At 35.0% G+C, this 19,891-nt stretch overlaps 2 protein-coding genes and 2 long non-coding RNA genes across 4 annotated transcripts in view; 2 read left to right on the top strand and 2 right to left on the bottom strand.

Moving 5' to 3' along the window:
• Nucleotides 1-905: 905 nt before the first annotated feature.
• Nucleotides 906-1,798, top strand: LOC103515814 (28S ribosomal protein S29, mitochondrial-like). Its single transcript, XM_008480754.2, has 2 exons — nt 906-1,043; nt 1,619-1,798. The coding sequence occupies exons 1-2, from the start codon at nt 963-965 to the stop codon at nt 1,781-1,783; spliced, it is 246 nt and encodes an 81-aa protein (XP_008478976.2). The 5' UTR covers nt 906-962; the 3' UTR covers nt 1,784-1,798.
• Nucleotides 1,799-3,587: 1,789 nt separating this feature from the next.
• LOC113470168 lies at nt 3,588-4,056 on the bottom strand. Its single transcript, XR_003393323.1, has 2 exons — nt 3,984-4,056; nt 3,588-3,852 (listed from the first exon to the last, which is right to left on the bottom strand). It is a non-coding gene; the product is annotated as an uncharacterized LOC113470168 (long non-coding RNA).
• A 637-nt stretch (nt 4,057-4,693) lies between these two features.
• LOC103515813 (ubiquitin carboxyl-terminal hydrolase 3-like) overlaps nt 4,694-19,891 on the bottom strand; it is a gene marked incomplete at its 5' end in the record, with an annotated part of 21,761 nt that continues 6,563 nt past the window's right edge. Inside the window, 2 exons of the mRNA XM_017446825.2 lie at nt 4,694-4,904; nt 18,946-19,180. Coding sequence (XP_017302314.1) covers nt 4,744-4,904; nt 18,946-19,180 — 396 coding nt within the window. The remainder of the gene's footprint in view (nt 4,905-18,945; nt 19,181-19,891) is intronic.
• Nucleotides 6,110-7,467, top strand: LOC108253245. Its single transcript, XR_001809691.1, has 2 exons — nt 6,110-6,661; nt 6,897-7,467. It is a non-coding gene; the product is annotated as an uncharacterized LOC108253245 (long non-coding RNA).

Here is a 19,891-nt window from a genome sequence, read left to right as displayed (position 1 = left end):
CCTCGCCTGGACTTCCTTCACTGATCTTTCTTCGTCTTTGAAGGCTCACTCACTCTCATCTGTATTAGGGGATATAACTCACTCTTTATACATCTCTAGGGCGTTTTCACTCGGAAAAGAATCAATTCCTCGCCTGGACTTCCTTCACTGATCTTTCTTCGTCTTTGAAGGCTCACTCACTCTCATCTGTATTAGGGGATATAACTCACTCTTTATACATCTCTAGGGCGTTTTCACTCGGAAAAGAATCAATTCCTCGCCTGGACTTCCTTCACTGATCTTTCTTCGTCTTTGAAGGCTCACTCACTCTCATCTGTATTAGGGGATATAACTCACTCTTTATACATCTCTGGGGCGTTTTCACTCGGAAAAGAATCAATTCCTCGCCTGGACTTCCTTCACTGATCTTTCTTCGTCTTTGAAGGCTCACTCACTCTCATCTGTATTAGGGGATATAACTCACTCTTTATACATCTCTAGGGCGTTTTCCCCCTTTTTTGAAAAGGATTTTACTGACAAGAATGGTTTGGAAACTGAACCTTCTTGACAAAAGCTTTAGAACATTATTCAAGAATGGTTTGGAAACTGAACCTTCTTGACAAAAGCTTTAGAACATTATTCAAGAATGGTTTGGAAACTGAACCTTCTTGACAAAAGCTTTAGAACATTATTCAAGAATGGTTTGGAAACTGAACCTTCTTGACAAAAGCTTTAGAACATTATTCAAGAATGGTTTGGAAACTGAACCTTCTTGACAAAAGCTTTAGAACATTATTCAAGAATGGTTTGGAAACTGAACCTTCTTGACAAAAGCTTTAGAACATTATTCAAGAATGGTTTGGAAACTGAACCTTCTTGACAAAAGCTTTAGAAAATTATTCTCAAGATTGTGTCTTTTTTCTTCAGTTCTCAGATGGTTTGCCTATCCAAAGGAGGTCAGTCATTCACTCACCAAGGAAGGTATGGTAGATTTGAACATAGATGCAGCCATGTGGTTGAGGCATTTTCAGAAGCAAAACACAAAGTGGCTGGAAGATCCTAGGGTAAATATCTCTTAATTTCATCTTAATATGTAGAAAATAAGAAGATAATATATATGAACAAAACCTTAATAAGAAGATAGCATAAACCTGCTTTGTTGAAGAGGCTGGATTTAGAGGTTAGTGTTGTTGTTGTTGTTGTTTACAAATGTCAGGACATTGACCGTTAGGCCATTTTGCTACGCTGTAGCTGTGGAGGTCTTATCATCCCAAAATCAAAGAGAAAAGGAAGACAGGCTAGGAGAAAGCCAGCTGCAGCTACACTACTATCACATCACATGAGCTCATGTGACATGATAGTAGTGTAGCTGTCCTGAACGAATTCAGGTCCCTACAATATTATGGGAAATCTTAGATGTACATCTTTCTGACGCCATATGAGTTCACGTGACGTGACATAATAGTAGTGTAGCTGTCCTGTTCCTATTGGGGTCGAGTGGATTGGAACACATCACATGCCTTCAGGCACACTCCATTTGTCAAGGGTTTAGGCATTGCCTTGTCCTTGGGATCAATTTAATTTGAAGAAACCCATTTCAAGTCTGATTAATAAACATCTGTTTGATTTTCTCTCACAGTTAACCACTAGTCAGGAATACGTTTGGAGTCCCCGAGAGAAGTCTGAAGCCAATATCCCCTTGGCTGCGCTCATAGAACATGGGATAACAAGGGTTAAATACGCCAGCGACGTGGTGGATGTGCTGTTTACAGAAATCAAGAAGCTGTCGACTGAAGGTAACTGAATGGGTTAATTCAATGTGTCAATAAGTTGGGTGGCCACAAAGTGAGTTTAAACTCCATTTAAATTTTAATCTTCGTTTAAGCAATTTTTAACAAGCTGGGCCCGTCCCGCCAGGAATTTTTTAGCCTCAGACAGACACCGAAGCGAATACAATAGTCCGTCCACTATACCTTTTATTATTAGTAATAATAAAGGAAGGACGGACTAAAAAACAAAGTCAGAAAAGATGGAACATTTTTAGATTTTATTGTAAGAATAAGAATAAATTATAATGATTAATTTCAGAAGAATTAAAAAATCCCGAGAAAATTTTCCAGGCTTCGATGTGACAAGCAGCATGGTCCCCACCCGAATGCCCACCCAAAGTGCCTAACTTTGTCAGTATACTGAAAAGTTCAAGGAGGAGCTTAAATCAGAGTGGGGGAAATTTCTCCTACGCATGCGCTAGAACTACTTTCTTGAGAATACCACGTGGGAGCTTTTTATTTGATGCTCCCTAATGTAGGGGAAATGTTTCCCCTCACATTGAATAATATTCACTTTATTATTATTATTGATTTGATTTTACTTACATGTAATGATTTAAAATCAAGACTAGAGCCCGTTCTCCCTTTATTCTTTTAATTAACCCATCCATTTATCGGCCTTGCTCGGCGTAACATAGGTGACGCTAAAACCAGTCTTAAATGATCAACTGAAGTGTTTTTCACTAAAACTTTCTCGCTTTGAGTTCATAGATCGTCGCGACAAATTTCAAGATCAGAGCTCATTTGTGTGAGAAAATGTGGAAAAAAAAATCCCCCAAAAACCAAACTACTTTCTTGAGAATGCCACGTGGGAGCTTTTTATTTGATGCTCCCTAATGTAGGGGAAATGTTTCCCCTCACATTGAGACTTGGTTCCTCCCCTTTTCAGTCTGCTGATAAAGTTAGGCACTTTGGGTGGGTATTCGGGTGGGGACCATGCTGCTCGTCACATCGGAGAGCCTAAAAAATTCTCGCGTATTTTTTCATTTTTTCTTTGCATTCTTTTTCCAATCGTTTATTTATGTATGCAATAAATTATTGTTGTCCATTAGAAATTTGTTTTTCCTTTTTTCCCCCAATTCTTTTTTTCATTTTTGATTCTCATTTTTCGGGTTCCGATTCCGGAAATAATTTTCACTACAACTCTTAGTGCTTACTCTTTTAAAAGCAGAGAAAACACTTTGAAGAACTGCCATTTAGCTAGGCTGGTTAAAGGTCTTTTCTATAACTCATGGTGGATTTTCACATTGAAACTTGGCTCCTCCCCTTTTCAGTCTGCTGATAAAGTTAGGTACTTTGGGTGGGTATTCGGGTGGGGACCATGCTGCTCGTCACATCGGAGAGCCTAAAAAATTCTCGCGTATTTTTTTTTTGCATTCTTTTTCCAATCGTTTATTTATGCAATAAATTATTGTTGTCCATTAGAAATTTGTTTTTCCTTTTTTCCTCCAATTTTTCTTTTCATTTTTGATTCTCATTTTTCGGGTTTCGATTCCGGAAATAATTTTCACTACAACTCTTTGTGCTTACTCTTTTAAAAGCAGAGAAAACGCTTTGAAGAACTGCCAGTTAGCTAGGCTGGTTAACATTCTTTTTTATAACTCGTGGTGGATTTCACCAACACCAATGCCTTAATGAGAGATTTCACTAATGGGAGAATTTTCAATGATCCTAAGGGGAGTTTTTAATGATACATAAAGGAGTTTTTAGTGATTCAAAAAGGGGGAGTTTTTTTTTCCTGTTTGGATAATTAAAAACTCCTGTTTGGATCATTAAAAATTCTCTCATTAGTAAAATCTCTCATTGAGTCATTGGTGAAATCCATCATAACTCTTTACACATCTCAATCACGGGACACTTTCACTCGGAAAAGAATCAATTCCTCGCCTGGGCTTCCTTCACTGAGTACCTTTCTTCGTCTTTGAAGACTCACTCACTCTATGCACATCTCTATCAGGGGATATAACTCACTCTTTATACATCTCTGGGGCGTTTTCACTCGGAAAAGAATCAATTCCTCGCCTGGACTTCCTTCACCGAGTACCTTTCTTCGTCTTTGAAGACTCACTCTATGCACATCTCTATCAGGGGATATAACTCACTCTTTATACATCTCTAGGGCGTTTTCACTCGGAAAAGAATCAATTCCTCGCCTGGACTTCCTTCACTGAGTACCTTTCTTCGTCTTTGAAGACTCACTCACTCTCATCTCTATCAGGGGATATAACTCACTCACTCTTTATACATCTCTGGGGCGTTTTCACTCGGAAAAGAATCAATTCCTCGTCTGGACTTCCTTCACTGAGTACCTTTCTTCGTCTTTGAAGACTCACTCACTCTCATCTCTATCAGGGGATCACTCACTCTTTATACATCTCTGGGGCGTTTTCACTCGGAAAAGAATCAATTCCTCGCCTGGACTTCCTTCACTGATCTTTCTTCGTCTTTGAAGGCTCACTCACTCTCATCTGTATTAGGGGATATAACTCACTCTTTATACATCTCTGGGGCGTTTTCACTCGGAAAAGAATCAATTCCTCGCCTGGATTTCCTTCACTTCTTCGTCACCTCCGGCACCCGACTTATGGGAGAATTTTCAATGATCCTAAGGGGAGTTTTTAATGATACATAAAGGAGTTTTTAGTGATTCAAAAAGGGGGAGTTTTTTCCTGTTTGGATAATTAAAAACTCCTTTTTGGGTCATTAAAAAATCTCTCATTGAGTCATTGGTGAAATCCATCATTTACACATCTCAATCACGGGACATTTTCACTCGGAAAAGAATCAATTCCTCGTCTGGACTTCCTTCACTGAGTACCTTTCTTCGTCTTTGAAGGCTCACTCACTCTCATCTCTATCAGGGGATCACTCACTCTTTATACATCTCTGGGGCGTTTTCACTCGGAAAAGAATTAAATTCTCGCCTGGATTTCCTTCACTTCTTTGTCACCTCCGGCACCCTACGTACGTAGAACAGAATGTACGGTTTGCACTTCTTCAGGGCCGGAATATCAACGGGCATCACCGTGCTGTCGTCAAAATGCCACCACTGAGCCTCGTGAATAGCGTACGCTGTGTAGTGGCCCGAGTGCACGCCTGAGAGAAATGACGGAAAAAATGGTAATAGAAAGTAAAAAATAAAAACAAATGTATTATCTTATTTTAAAAAGGTCTGTCGCCAGCCTACTTAGCTTAGTTGGTAGTGCGTCTGCCTTGTAAGCGCTTGGCCGCGGGTTCGATTCCCGCCCGGGGCGGATTTTATCCTGATGGGATAATGTTCGTTCTCGGAACGGCTGGCTTTCTCCTATCCTGTCTTCCTTCTCTCTCCGATTTCGGGACGATAAGACCCTAGAGTTACAGTTCCCTCTGTCAAACCTCTTAAAAAAAAAAAAAAAAAAAAAAACTCTACCGAGATAATCGGAAACTTTCAGACCTAGGTGAGAATGTGAGAGAGAACTGTAAGGAAATGTGCACAATACAAAGTGTTAGCTAATCTAGCTTTCCAAGCAAAGCTTTGTCCTGGATTTTCAGCATTGTTTGAATTGTTGTTTCAACATCAAAGACAATCTTGGCAACAATTTCCTGCCGTCGCAGTCGGTGAAATTAAACAGTGTTGCCATCCAATGTTGCCAACTCACTTCCGGGGGACCTGAACGTCCAAATCAAGAGGAGGAGGAGGTTGTGGAATTTTGGGTTGTAGTAGGAGGTAGAAGATAATGGAATTTGGGGATACAAATATTCACCTTACAAAAAGTTGGGAGGTATCAGCTATTTTAACTCCATCCCTAAATTCAATAAGCTTTGATAATGGGGGGAGCATGGCATTCGATTGATGTGAGGAATTTTAGGTAACTTTGAAATCTGCCGAAATACCGACCTATTTTCAATACAAATACGGTACCTAGGTTTCAGATCGTGCTTAAAGCTAGGTTACTGCAATGATAGTTAGGCGGTTCTGTGTTTCAGTAATATATTATTAATAATAATAATAATAATAATAATAATAATAATAATAAAAACAATTAGGTAGGTATTATTATTATTATTTTTTTTTCGAATGAGGGGCTTTATAGGTATTATTTTTTTAAAGAACAAGCACAAGTCCTCACAATGGTTGACTGCGGTTCAGGACAAGCCAATTAAACATGGCTAGAGACCATCATCCCAGTGTATGGCAGATAGAAAACATACGTATTTTAAAAGATGAGTGTTTTACAGCCGTTTTTATTTCATAGCAATGAAACAACTGCTACATAAGACGCTTGTAGTCTGTGTCGTAGCATGCCCATCTTGTAGTACACCAAATCCAAATAGTGTTGAGGTCGACGCTAGTCTCTTTGAAAAAAAGTCTTGAATTACCCTCACACTTCTCAAGCTACTCATTCTTAAACAATGTTCTTTAGTCCTTTATCTTCTCATCTGAAGCAACTAAACAGAGAGTCGAATTTGGTTTTCTTTTAGACAGACCTCAGATTTTTGCATTTTTGTTCTATCTTCATGTCTTGTATGGATGACCTTACTTACATGTTTGTGTCAACAAATGAATTACCAAATAATTCATCTTTACAAACCTTTGATATCATTTTTTAGCCAGACAAATATCTATCTTATTCTTCTTTATGTACGTTTTAACCGAATATAAATAAATATATTTCTATATTTATGTGCAGAACTCAGATTTCTACTGAATATTTTACCTACCCCATTGATTTCCTTGATGATTATAGTTTTATTACTAATGCTATTTTCAGAAGTGTTAATGGCTTTTCCAGCGGTTGTATACTAGTTAGCAATATATAAATACAAAGATCGAGCATTTCCACTTTTAGCTATGCAACTTTTACTAGTAGCATGTACGTTTTAACCGAATATAAATAAATATATTTCTATATTTATGTGCAGAACTCAGATTTCTACTGAATATTTTACCTACCCCATTGACTTCCTTGATGATTATAGTTTTATTACTAATGCTATTATTTTCAGAAGCGTTAATGGCTTTTCCAGCGGTTGTATATTAGTTAGCAATATATAAATACAAAGATCGAGCATTTCCACTTTTAGCTATGCAACTTTTACTAGTAGCAGAAAGCTAGTATACAGCTGTTGGAACGCCTAATAATCTTAGTTAATTCTTTTAGTTTTTTGTACATTTCCTAATATAATTTCTTAAAACCCCTTGGATTAAATCGTTTATGATTACCTAATTTTAATATAATCTTTTCGAAATTAAAAATGAAAGACTTCAACATCTAACTATGTTATTGGTCTAATGAGAGTCTGAGCATTCTTCAAAGCTAACCAATTGTTGAGGCTTTTAGTAGATTGTCGAATCTAAATTGTCTTTTATTTTTGGTGTCGTTTACGTACGTATATCTAAAAGTAATATGTTAAATATAATTTAGTACATATTTTATTTTCCTGGTTTCTTTCAGTTAAAAGTGAAAAGTTTACCTTTTTTTACTGCATCAAGTTTGCATTCCAGTTGATTTTTCTAAATTAAATTTTTGAACCAGAAACAGATGCAAAATCTAATTTTGTTAGAATATTTCTTACCAGATACGGTAAATAGTATTTTTAAAAGAAAAGAAAAAAAATATATGATTCAGCAACCCTGATAGAAATGGAAGCAGAATCATTTTCTTAGACAATTTACATATAGTTAAATAAATGTCAGAATTAATTTCAAAAGAAAATTCCAATTCTGATATGGTATGTATGATATAATAATTTTTGAACGTTTATTCAAAAATACATAGTTGTTATTTCATAGCACAATTGAAATGATTTATAACATAAATATCGAAATAATATTGGTTGAAATTTTTCATTTAATCAAGACCTTTGATACAATTGAATCATTTTCGGTGAAAACCTCTTTTCATACTCTATTGGAGTAATTCATTTTCGTGAATTTAAATTCATATCAAACAAATAAATAAAAATATTTCAAAAGTTGAAAACTTTTCCTCTAATAAATTAATTATTTGAAAAATCCATTATTATTTCTCAGTTTAAAATCCAGTTATTTTTTCCCTGATTACTTCTTTGTTCTTTAGATAATTTGAAAGTTTTTCCTTTTTTTTTACATGTGTTAGTTTTTGTATTAAATTTTATTCAGAGCCCCCTCACATACGAGACATTTAATAACTTATTTAAGTTAGTTACTTGACTTCTACTTATTTTGTGTAATGTAACGTACAAAAACAAACCTTCTCTTACCGCCATCGGCCATACATTATTATTTCTCAGTTTAAAATCCAGTTATTTTTTCCCTGATTACTTCTTTGTTCTTTAGATAATTTGAAAGTTTTTCCTTTTTTTTACATGTGTTAGTTTTTGTATTAAATTTTATTCAGAGCCCCCTCACATACGAGACATTTAATAACTTATTTAAGTTAGTTACTTGACTTCTACTTATTTTGTGTAACGTACAAAAACAAACCTTCTCTTATCGCCATCGGCCATACCTACCAGCTACCTAGTGTGCTACCATTTTAGTTTTTATACGTGAAAACGAGTACACGATCTAAAAGTACCTCATTTTAACATTAACAATGAAAGTAGAAATTTCAGTCTTCGATGCAGTATTGTTAATTTCTGTTGTTTCAATAAGTGTGAAATATATTTATTAACATATTGATAATTATCTACTTCTGCAGTTTATCTGCCACACTGGTATTCACTAATTAGTGAAGTTTTGTTTCTGTGCGCGAATCATTCTGTGTACATGTTTCTGTATATTCATTCTATTTTAATTTAATTAATAACTATTATTATTATATAGAGTCTTTTATTACATTATATTCGTAATCTGTATTTACTTTACATATTCACTTAACTATTTGTACAATTTTTGTAATTGTTATGTCAAGATAGTTTTGTCTTTGTATGAGACTGTCTTTTCAATGCCCTGAATTGATGAAATACTCTCGAAAAGTATTCTTCCTGATTTTTGTTAATACTCTTCTTTCCCAAACTGAACAGTATGGCGAACTTGATTTTTCTATCTTTTTCACCATTTTGTGACTTGTCTTTGTATGAGACTGTCTTTTCAATGCCCTGAATTGATGAAATACTCTCGAAAAGTATTCTTCCTGATTTTTGTTAATACTCTTTCCCAAACTGAACAGTATGGCGAACTTGATTTTTCCATCTTTTTCACCATTTTGTGATCTCCTTGTCTCACAAGATTTAAGAGTTTCAAGTAATTTTTTTCGTCTCAGTTCATATTGAATCATTTGATAACTTGAAATTTTATTTAATTTAATATTTTCTCATTACCTACTAAAATAAAGTAATATGTTAAGCACAATTGATTGCTCATTCTTTATTATTAATACTTATATTTTTAAAATATAAAAGAAAAAATAATATTAGACTGAACAAAATTTAAAAATAATGATCTTTTATTAAATTATTTGTGTGTTTTAAATATTTTTATTCCTTAAAATAAATATTCCACTTAAACCAAAATTTTAATAGGGTATGCATCATTGTTATTATGAACTAGAACCATTTAAAATAATCAACCTAGAGATACTTGATTTTTCTTCTTTTTTTCATGTTAGAGGAAATTAAACTAGCTTCACTAAATGAAATGCACCGAAATGTCTTATGATCTATTGTATGACTGTTTTGAACATTCAATGTGCTTTTTTAATGTTAATTTCTGTTATTGGAAAAATTATGCCGTGCCGCAAGGGGGTCACTTCAGGTGGTCCCTAGGGGGACCACCGTGCCACAAAGAGTTAAACTAATCGTGTTTTTAAGCTACCACTCCCATACCAAACTGTGTAGAAACAATGTCCTGTCTCAACTAGTCCGACCTCAACCCAACCCGTTACATAACCACAATCAAAAAGGTCAGAGAACATGATCTCAAGGAGTTAGAGGTTGGCTTTTATTTCAACCCTCAAGAAGGAGGCATGAGGCATATGGCAGCCACTTACAGACTGAGACTGTCTGAATTCTATGCCACCCAAAATTTGTGAAATCCACTTGTAATGTTGCTTGCAGCAATGTTTTACTCATTCAAGTTGACTGTAGCACAGCTTAAAACCTCTTTGATTGCCTTATGTCTGCTTTTTTTTTTGTAAGGTTTGTATTTATAATTTGTGAATTTATTCTGTACCAAATACATAAGACCTTGTTTAGACTGTTGGAGTAAAGTGACTTTTCAGTCTCATTTTGGCAGTATAAACAGAGTATATTCTATTCTATTATTTGTTTCTATAGGCTGCAGGATTTTTTAAACTAAATGTTTGTTTCCTGTTGATTTTCAGTGAGACAACTCAGACAGCTGAATATTGTCCGGCACTTATCGGTTGCTGCTCCCGAGTTGAAACATACAGACTTGCAAGTGAGAAGGACTAAGGAAGTGAGCCCAGTAAGTACTTCTATTGATGGTCAGCTCCCAGGTGTAGCGGGCACTGCACTCAATTCCCAGCAGGGTCACAAAAATTTGTATCATGCAATTTTTTTTTTTTTTTTTTTTTTTTTTTTTTTTTTGTAAGGTTTGTATTTGTAATTTGTGAATTTATTCTGTACCAAATACATAAGACCTTGTTTAGACTGTTGGAGTAAAATGACTTTTCAGTCTCATTTTGGCAGTATAAACAGGGTATATTTCTGTTCTATTATTTGTTTCTATAGGCTGCAGGATTTTTTTAAACTAAATGTTTGTTTCCTGTTGATTTTCAGTGAGACAACTCAGACAGCTGAATATTGTCCGGCACTTGTCGGTTGCTGCTCCCGAGTTGAAACATACAGACTTGCAAGTGAGAAGGACTAAGGAAGTGAGCCCAGTAAGTACTTCTATTGATGGTCAGCTCCCAGGTGTAGCGGGCACTGAACTCAATTCCCAGCAGGGTCGAAAAATTTGTATCATGCAAATGATTGATTTCGTGACTGGCTGTTGAGGGGCCTATTCAGCCTTGTAAGAAAATGAGTAGCTATGTGTTTTAAATGTGCATAGCAATTGGTGCTGGTATGGTAGGTAAACATTGGATGCTAGGATTATTCAGATATTGGGAAAAACCTACAATAATACTGCAGTAAGCACCAAAAATTGTGTCAACACAAATTGCATTTATAGGCACAATAACACATATAGGCACCATGCTACAAATACTACTAGGTGGAATGAATTTCAGTGTGTAGAATCACCCTAACTACCCAAGTCCCAGTAACTCAGTTGTAGAACATTGGAGTTCTCGACTCGGACGGCTTTCTCCTAATCCTATAATCCTAAATGGCCTAGAAGAAACAAAATCAAAAGGGAAAACGCCTTCTTTGTAAGAAATAGTAAAATACCATCGAATAGAGAATTTATTTTGTACAAGTCACATCAAATAATTACAATTATATTTTTTATTTTGAAAATAGATAATTTTATATTATTGAAAGAATCATAAACGTTCAAGAGAGAAAAATATAACTATCATCTACATCACCTTGGGAAAATTTTACGTCATCACTATACAGATCAGTTGTATTTGATTACGTGTCTTTTTATTTCAGTCATACGAAATTTCTCTTTGGACAAAGGCCCCCTACCACACCCGCTCCCAGTCCAAAGGGAAATTTCGTATGATTACTTGATTACTAAAAAAAAAGTCATATAATCGAATACAGATAAAATGATCGTTGAAAGTTGCAGCGACCATGTTGGCTGCCACAGGACGATTTTATTTTAAAATCGAAAAAAAGCAAGTCGAAATTAAATTAAACCAAGGAAATTTCGTATGATTACTTGATTGCTAAAAAAAAAGTCATATAATCGAATACAGATACAATGATCGTTGAAAGCAAAAACAATTACCTTGTGAAATTCCTCTTTGGGTGTAATAGCGCGACCATGTTAGCTGCCACAGGATGATTATATTTTTAAATCGAAAAAAAGCAAGTCCTCTTCTCATTATTCGAAATTAAACCAAATTTTATTCCACAAATGGAGCAGCAGTTGCAAATGGGTAAAAATTATAAATAAATGGTCAATTTCTATGTAAAAAGTTGGAAAAAAATCCAAATCTGAGATCAAAACTCCGAAAAAATAAATGTAAAAGGTCTTTCTATGTAAAAAGTTGGAAAAAAATCCAAATCTGAGATCAAAACTCCGAAAAAATAAATGTAAAAGGTCTAAAATTCAATTTTTACTGTCCTTATTATTCTCCGTTTTAATGAAAGAGTTCAAAGATGTGTGACGTCAGACTTTACGCAGTTGTTTTTTTCGTCCGCTTGGTAGCACCAAGGAGCTTTGCTCAGGACATTTGATGTGACGTCATTGCCTACGGGAGCGTATGCCGTGACGTCAAAGTTCACGATTTACCGGTATTTTTTAAATCGATTTATCTCGGGATCTAGGCTACGGGAGCGTATGCCGTGACGTCAAACTTCACGATTTACCGGTATTTTTTAAATCGATTTATCTCGGGATCTAGAGCCGTGACGTCAAACTTCACGATTTACCGGTATTTTTGAAATCGATTTATCTCGGTATCTAGAAGTCGTAGAAGAAAAGGAAAAATTCAGTTGGTCCTCATTTTTCCTGCTCTATGACTTTGAAACATCACCCAAGTAAGCGCAACTGTTTACCGGCATTTTTTTAATCGATTTATCTCGGGATCTAGAAGTCGTAGAAGAAAACGAAAAATTCCGTTGGTCCTCATTTTTCCTGCTGTATGACGTTGAAACATCATCCAAGTAAGCGCAACTGATCTATTAATTCAATACCATTTTTTCCCCTTCTTTTTTTACAGATAAAACGAGGCATACTCCAATAGAGGCTTGGAGTATTTCAACATTTTTTTTTACTTAGCTTTAAAGTAAATTTATTCATAGGATACAAGGGTAAAGCAAGGTATCTTCGTACATGTTGAGGTTTTTCCGAGTCCGAGGTTTTTTATCACTATCAGAGGTTTTCAATTTGGCAACAGTGGCAACACTGGTAAAAGTTCGAACTTGGAAAAGGCTGATAGTTCTGAAGAAACCTGAAACGCAGATCACAAAATCGACCAAAAGTCAAGCTTTTTCAACGTATTCGATCTCCAGTCTATAGTCTATCTTTCCTGGGAAACCTTGTGCCCGGTATCTAAAACCCAAGTTAGCTCACTTTTCATTTGCAACATGATGTGCTGAATTTCAAATACCTTTCTCAAGTTCTCTTCAAATAATGGCTCTCAGTGCAGGTAAGTTGCCTATTAGGTTACACTGGAGATCTACCATCTCAGGGAACAGAGTTTGGCAATCTTTGCGAATACTCAGAGACTGTTCCAGTCTCCTCCAAGTTCTTCCTCTTGTCCTTTTTCTCATCACCCCCCGGTTGAGTTATGCAAGGTTGTTAAACTAATCGTGTTTTTAAGCTACCACTCTCATACCAAACTGTGTAGAAACAATGTCCCGTCTCAACTAGTCCGACCTTAACCCAATCTGTTACATAACCACAATCAAAAAGGTCAAAGAACATGATCTCAAGGAGTTAGAGGTTGGCTTTTATTTCAACTCTCAAGAAGGAGGCATATGGCAGCCACTTACAGACTGACCCCCGTATGTATGAAATCTTAAGATAAACTTAAGTTTAACTTGAAATGAAAATCTTGCCAAATTTCATGAAATCTAGCCAGTTATCTCAAGAAATGACATGAAATTGGCAACATTGTTCGTCTTAAGTTAAACTTAAGTTTATCTTTAGATTTCATACATACGGGGGTATTTTGAATACGTATTTTTTACTAAATAAAAAAAGACATTTTATTTTAAGAAAAACAAATCATTTATTTATATTTAAGGAAATGAGTAAGATCTAATTATTTTTTAATACTTTATTAATAAAAATAAATGTTAATATTAATTTTTTATTAAATTTTTATTATCTAGTATTTTATAATTGAGAAAAAATGTAAATACCTAATTATAACCATTATTTTCATTGTCATATTGTTTTAGGTTGATGTATAATTTCCATTTATGGCTAAACGCTGAACAAATATTCAAAAGCATTTTGTAATACTTTTTCTAGAAGGGTTGAACTATACGTAAATCATAAGCAGGCAATCTTGAAAATAACTTCTCTACAGTGCAGCTCATTTAAAGAAGAAGAGGGTTGAACTATACGTAAATCATAAGCAGGCAATCTTGAAAATAACTTCTCTACAGTGCAGCTCATTTAAAGAAGAAGAAAAAAAAAATCATTCCATTTTGAAGTAATTATTTATGTAATAATGTGTTGATTTTATTTACCTAATTTAATTAAGCTTCATAAACAAAGACCAATCGTTTCTTTTTCTCATTTCTAACTGTGTAGAGTAGACCCTCTAGTTCTGTCGAAGCTAAAACAGAAAATGATTCTACATCTAAACTTTGTCAGTACCCACTACTTACCAAACTAAGTTCTAACCTCTGACTAATTTCTGTGAGTTGCTAATAAAATTAATTCAAAAAGATGAAACATTGTTATAATATTTCCAAAGATATAGTGCGAGGTTTTGCACGGAAGAAGATGTGTGATTGTGATACTTAATCTAAACTCGACAGCGACTTTCATTTTTCCAGTAAGCATTAATTTCCTCCCTCTATATTCTTTAAATCCAAATGAATAAAATTAAATAATCGTAAATTGTAGCAATTTGTTATAAGTACCAACCCAATTCATGTTTAATGTTATTTCCACATATGGAAAAAAAAGATACGCTCAAAAATTATTTCTAATGCAATAATATAAAATTGATCATTATAAAATCATTGACATTATCAACAATAGATCGAAACGTATTTCTCCTCACACAAGAAATGTACGGAAATTTTTTATGCTGAGGAAAAGACACTTCTTATAGTTATCTACATATAAGTTTCCAAAAAAAAAAAAAAAAAAAAAAAAAAAAAAAAAAAACGAAGTGGATATAATGGAAAATTAAAAAAGAAGTTTGAATATAGAGAACAAAGAAAGAATTCCTCCCCCTCTGTCATTGAAAATCAGTTACTAAGATTCAAGTATTACCTATAATTTTATTTTTATTTGTGTTGTTCTAAGATTATTATTTTTTAAGTTTATTATTATTTTTGTACTTTTTTTATAATTATTATTTAATTACGCTTATAATTTTTTAGTTCCCCCCCTCTCTCATTATTTGTAACTTGAAGAAATTGCGATAAAAGTAGAGAAATATAGAAAAGAATGTACTAAAATAGTAATTGTGACAACCCAATGAAATTCTTTGCCAAATAAAACTGCAGATAATGTGTCAAAACAAAGTCTTTATTTGATACATATATCCTTTCGCTCCGATAAACATCTCATTCCTTGCACAACAAGAATGTTTTTTTTTCTCTCTGTGAGTTAGTTCGAAAACCTCCGTAAAATTCAAATAAAATTAATTAATTTCATCTTAATATGTAGAAAATAAGAAGATAATATATATGAACAAAACCTTAATAAGAAGATAGCATAAACCTACTTTGTTGAAGAGGCTGGATTTAGAGGTTGGTGTTGTTGTTGTTTACAAATGTCATGACATTGACCGTTAGGCCATTTTGCTACGCTGTAGCTGTGGAGGTCTTATCATCCCAAAATCGAAGAGAAAAGGAAGACAGGCTAGGAGAAAGCCAGCTGTAATTTCATCTTAATATGTAGAAAATAAGAAGATAATATATATGAACAAAACCTTAATAAGAAGATAGCATAAACCTACTTTGTTGAAAAGGCTGGATTTAGAGGTTAGTGTTGTTGTTGTTTACAAATGTCAGGACATTGACCGTTAGGCCATTTTGCTACGCTGTAGCTGTGGAGGTCTTATCATCCCAAAATCAAAGAGAAAAGGAAGACAGGCTAGGAGAAAGCCAGCTGCAGCTACACTACTATCACATCACATGAGCTCATGTGACATGATAGTAGTGTAGCTGTCCTGAACGAATTCAGGTCCCTACAATATTATGGGAAATCTTAGATGTACATCTTTCTGACGCCATATGAGTTCACGTGACGTGACATAATAGTAGTGTACTGTCCTGTTCCTATTGGGGTTGAGTGGATTGGAACACATCACATACCTTCAGGCACACTCCATTTGTCAAGGGTTTAGGCATTGCCTTGTCCTTGGGATCAATTTAATTTGAAGAAACCCATTGAAAAGAATGTACTAAAATAGTAATTGTGACAACCCAATGAAATTCTTTGCCAAATAAAACTGCAGATAATGTGTCAAAACAAAGTCTGTATTTGATAAATACATATATCCTTTTGCTCCGATAAACATCTCATTCCTTGCACAACAAGAATGGTCTTTTTTTCTCTCTGTGAGAGTTTGTTCGAAAACCTCCTTAAAATTCAAATAAAATTAAGTAATTTACATAAAAACACCCTATGAAGTCACGTGCGTAGATGCTGAGTAATTATCTAGCATTAATATTAGTTCATTCTTCTCTTTTCCTTAATTATTATTATTTTTTTTAAGCCCGTAAAACTGCAACAAATAAGATCTTGATTTTTTTTCCTTTTTTGTATGATTTTTATTTTGAATGATTTTCTCAGTTTATTTTTTACCAAGAGATGTTTTTTCCCTTAATTTTTTTCTTCATTATTAAAATTGATTTTATTGAATTCTATGAGTATAAATCTTTATTATATGAATATATTATTACTTTTTTTTATCATTATTATTTTGATGTAGATGTTAAATAATTATTTCATAATTATATTATTGATTTTTTGATTAGTTAAATATGTTCTATTTATTTCTCCATCTTTCAATTTAAGATCTCGTGACTGACCGCTTTTTTTTCTCAATATTTACCTGTGGAATAACTATTTGTGAAATGCAAAGTTCTTTCTAAATCAGGGGCCTGGGATAATATGTTCCTGAAACCAAATTTTCATCTCATATTTCACAGATTGATGTGGTTATAAAATGATTTTAAAGGTTTTTCTTGGTCATAACTTTTGAAAACGGTGAAGTTTTTAATGACTGGGATGGTGTACACAAGTTTAGTAAATCAGGATAGACACAGTAACATTTCCCTTAGGTATCGTCTGGTGTATTGCTGAATGCATAATCAAAGAGATGAAGGCGTAAGTAAAGAGTTTGAAGCGAAAAGGTATTCAACTTCACGCATGATAAACAAAGCAATGTTGCCAGAGTCAGAGGTATTAAAAAAATCATGGAGGTTTGAATATAATAACACGTGAAATTTTGAATAGTTAGTAGTTTGTAGTTTTTCCAAAGGTCTAAAAATAAAAGTTGGCTAATATAATGAAGGCGTAAGTAAAGAGTTTGAAGCGAAAAGGTATTCAACTTCACGCATGATAAACAAAGCAATGTTGCCAGAGTCAGAGGTATTGAAAAAATCATGGAGGTTTGAATATAATAACACGTGACTTTTTGAAATTTTGAATAGTTAGTAGTTTTTCCAAAGGTCTAAAAATAAAAGTTGGCTAATATATTTTTTTTTTTACTTAGCTTTAAAGTAAATTTATTCATAGGATACAAGGGTAAAGCAAGGTATCTTCGTACATGTTGAGGTTTTTCCGAGGTTTTTTAACACTATCAGAGGTTTTCAATTTGGCAACAGTGGCAACACTGGTAAAAGTAAAAGTTCGAACTTCGAAAATTTTGAAGCTGCTCTGCTGCTGATAGTTCTGAAAGTCTGAAACGTGAAGCCTGAAACGCAGATCACAAAATCAACCAAAAGTCAAGCTTTTTCAACGTATTCGATCTCCAGTCTATAGTCTATCTTTCCTGCGAAACCTTGTGCCCGGTATCTAAAACCCAAGTTAGCTCACTTTTCATTTGCAACACGATGTGCTGAATTTCAAATACCTTTCTCAAGTTCTCTTCAAATAATGGCTCTCAGTGCAGGTAAGTTGCCTATTAGGTTACACTGGAGATCTACCATCTCAGGGAACGGAGTTTGGCAACCTTTGCGAATACTCAGAGACTATTCCAGTGTCCTCCAAGTTCTTCCTCTTGTCCTTTTTCTCATCACCCCCGGGTTGAGTTATGCAAGGTTGTTAACTCTTTGCGGCACGGCTTCAATTTTGTTTTTTGACCTTTGCGGCATGGTGGCTTCGCCCAGGGACCACCTCATGTGATCCCCTTACGGCACGGGGAAGATCTTATTTTTTTGACCTTTTTGGCACGGTGGTCTCTCTCTTCGATTTCGGGACGATAAGACCATAGCAGTTACAGTTCCCTCTGTCAAACCTCTTAAAAAAAATAATAATAAATGGTTCTGTGAACTATTGAATCCACACTCTGAAGAAGGGCTTTTACGAGGAGCTTATTCGCTGGATCCAGTCCAAAATTTCGAATGAGAAAATTTTCATTTGTTTCTTGTTGAAATGGTCATTGGTCAAATTTCATCAAAATCGGACAAATTGTTCGAGAGTTACGGAGTGAAACAAACTGGCGGATAATCTGATTCCATAATAATAAAATTGTTTGGTTTAATAGATTGCATAATTAATTGTTTAGGTGAAAACTTGTCTACCTACCTATTCTTAAAAGTAACCATCTGTTTTTTCGTCTGTTTCACAGAGGATATCCGAGACATGAGCATCACCGCCGCCAACACTGGAACCTCCCCCTGCACTCCTGTCTGTCTCTTCTCCTGTTTTATTCTAAGTCTCTTGTGTTTCATTTCGTAAGAGCTGTTGCACTGTTTTCTTTCCATGTAAGACTGAACGCATTTTAATTTACTTTTACCTTCATATACTTGTCTTGTGTGTATACTTATACCTATTGCTGTCAAAAAAAAACAAACTAACAAACAAATGTATTATTTTAAAAAGGTCTGTCTGGCTGAGGGACTATAAACAGGAAATAGACCAGCTTAGTCTAGCCTGAAATTTCCCTTCCTAAAGAAATCACCTTCCAGAATGCCTTCATTGTTTTTGAAGGTTCCACCATCAAAAAAATAATATGTCAGGCTTGAATCCTAAAATAGCCATAGCTCCGGCCCTGGTTATGGGATCGAACTCAACCTTTTACCAAAGAACTGTATGTTTTAGGCTCTTAATTATGGTGTGTTGAAAGTTGGGGGTTCCCATTTCAGAAAATTGACCTGAGGTCTTTAGCCCTTACATGGTGTCCGTCCCTGAAAATTCAAAGTGTCCCCAAGTAATTGAAAGGTGTCAGTAACTCACCTGTTCCATGATGCACGATGACAGCAGCCAGGTCGTAGATATTGCTGTCCAAGTGGCCACCGGGAGGGGCCGACGGTTTGCTACTCGGCCTCCCAGTCTGCGGGTCGCTGGGTTCGGGCAAAATATACGCGGACATGTCCAGACTGGACACGGGGAAATCTATCATGGTGTCCACTTTGGTCCAAGAGGCGTTGGCGTTTGTCCATCGGAACCGCTTCAGATGAAGACACAGCACCTGGTTGGGATAGGGGGATTCGTTTTTTCAATATTCAAACATCATGAAAATGACCTACCTATTGAAAGCTCAAATCACCTTTCAGGATGTCTTAATAAAATTATTTTTGGTGCTTTGTCTAAAAGTTTAATGTTGTAAAATAATAGCCATTGATTCTAAATAAACAAACAAACAAACGAACGTTATCTAACTATCAGAGAAAGCACATTTCGGACTTGAATCTTGAAAAGAAAGCACATTGCGGACTTGAATCTTGCACTTACAAGGCAGACGTGGTACCAACCAAGCTAACTAGGCTGGCTACATATGAGGACTATAGAATTGCTGGTATTGGATACTATGATTATTATACAGCTACTTTTTTTCCTCACAAGGCCAAATGGACCCAGCAATAGCCAGTTACAAAATTAATCATTCAAATGTTCCAAATTTTTTTACCATGCTGGGAATCAAACCCAGGTCTTTCATGAGTAAGGCAAGTTCCATGACCACTACACCATGATAGCTGAGAACCAACCTCAGGGGTGCATTGGTAAACACGGTGGACTTTGGATCTGGAGGTTGGTGGTTCAAGTCCAAGTCATAAAGTTTAGAGTAGTGTATTAAGCAGGGAATGACATTTGTGACAAGCATTTATGCTTAACAGAATTAAAATTCCTCCTTGAAGTTCCATGAGAGATGAGAAAGAGGGGGGGGGGGGGGGGGGGAAAA

This window comes from Diaphorina citri, unplaced genomic scaffold, assembly GCF_000475195.1.
Source record: "Diaphorina citri unplaced genomic scaffold, Diaci psyllid genome assembly version 1.1 scaffold1419, whole genome shotgun sequence".
NCBI classification, from domain to species: Eukaryota; Metazoa; Arthropoda; class Insecta; order Hemiptera; family Psyllidae; genus Diaphorina; species Diaphorina citri.
The sequence above is the reverse complement of the archived record's forward strand: the minus strand, read 5'-3'. Positions and strand labels throughout refer to the sequence as shown.

Coding starts and splice junctions, on each gene's coding strand:
- LOC103515814 (XM_008480754.2), top strand. CDS start 963: ATGGTAGATTTGAACATAGATGCAGCCATGTGGTTGAGGCATTTTCAG. Junction 1,044..1,618: donor AGTGGCTGGAAGATCCTAGG/GTAAATATCTCT, acceptor TTTCTCTCACAG/TTAACCACTAGTCAGGAATA.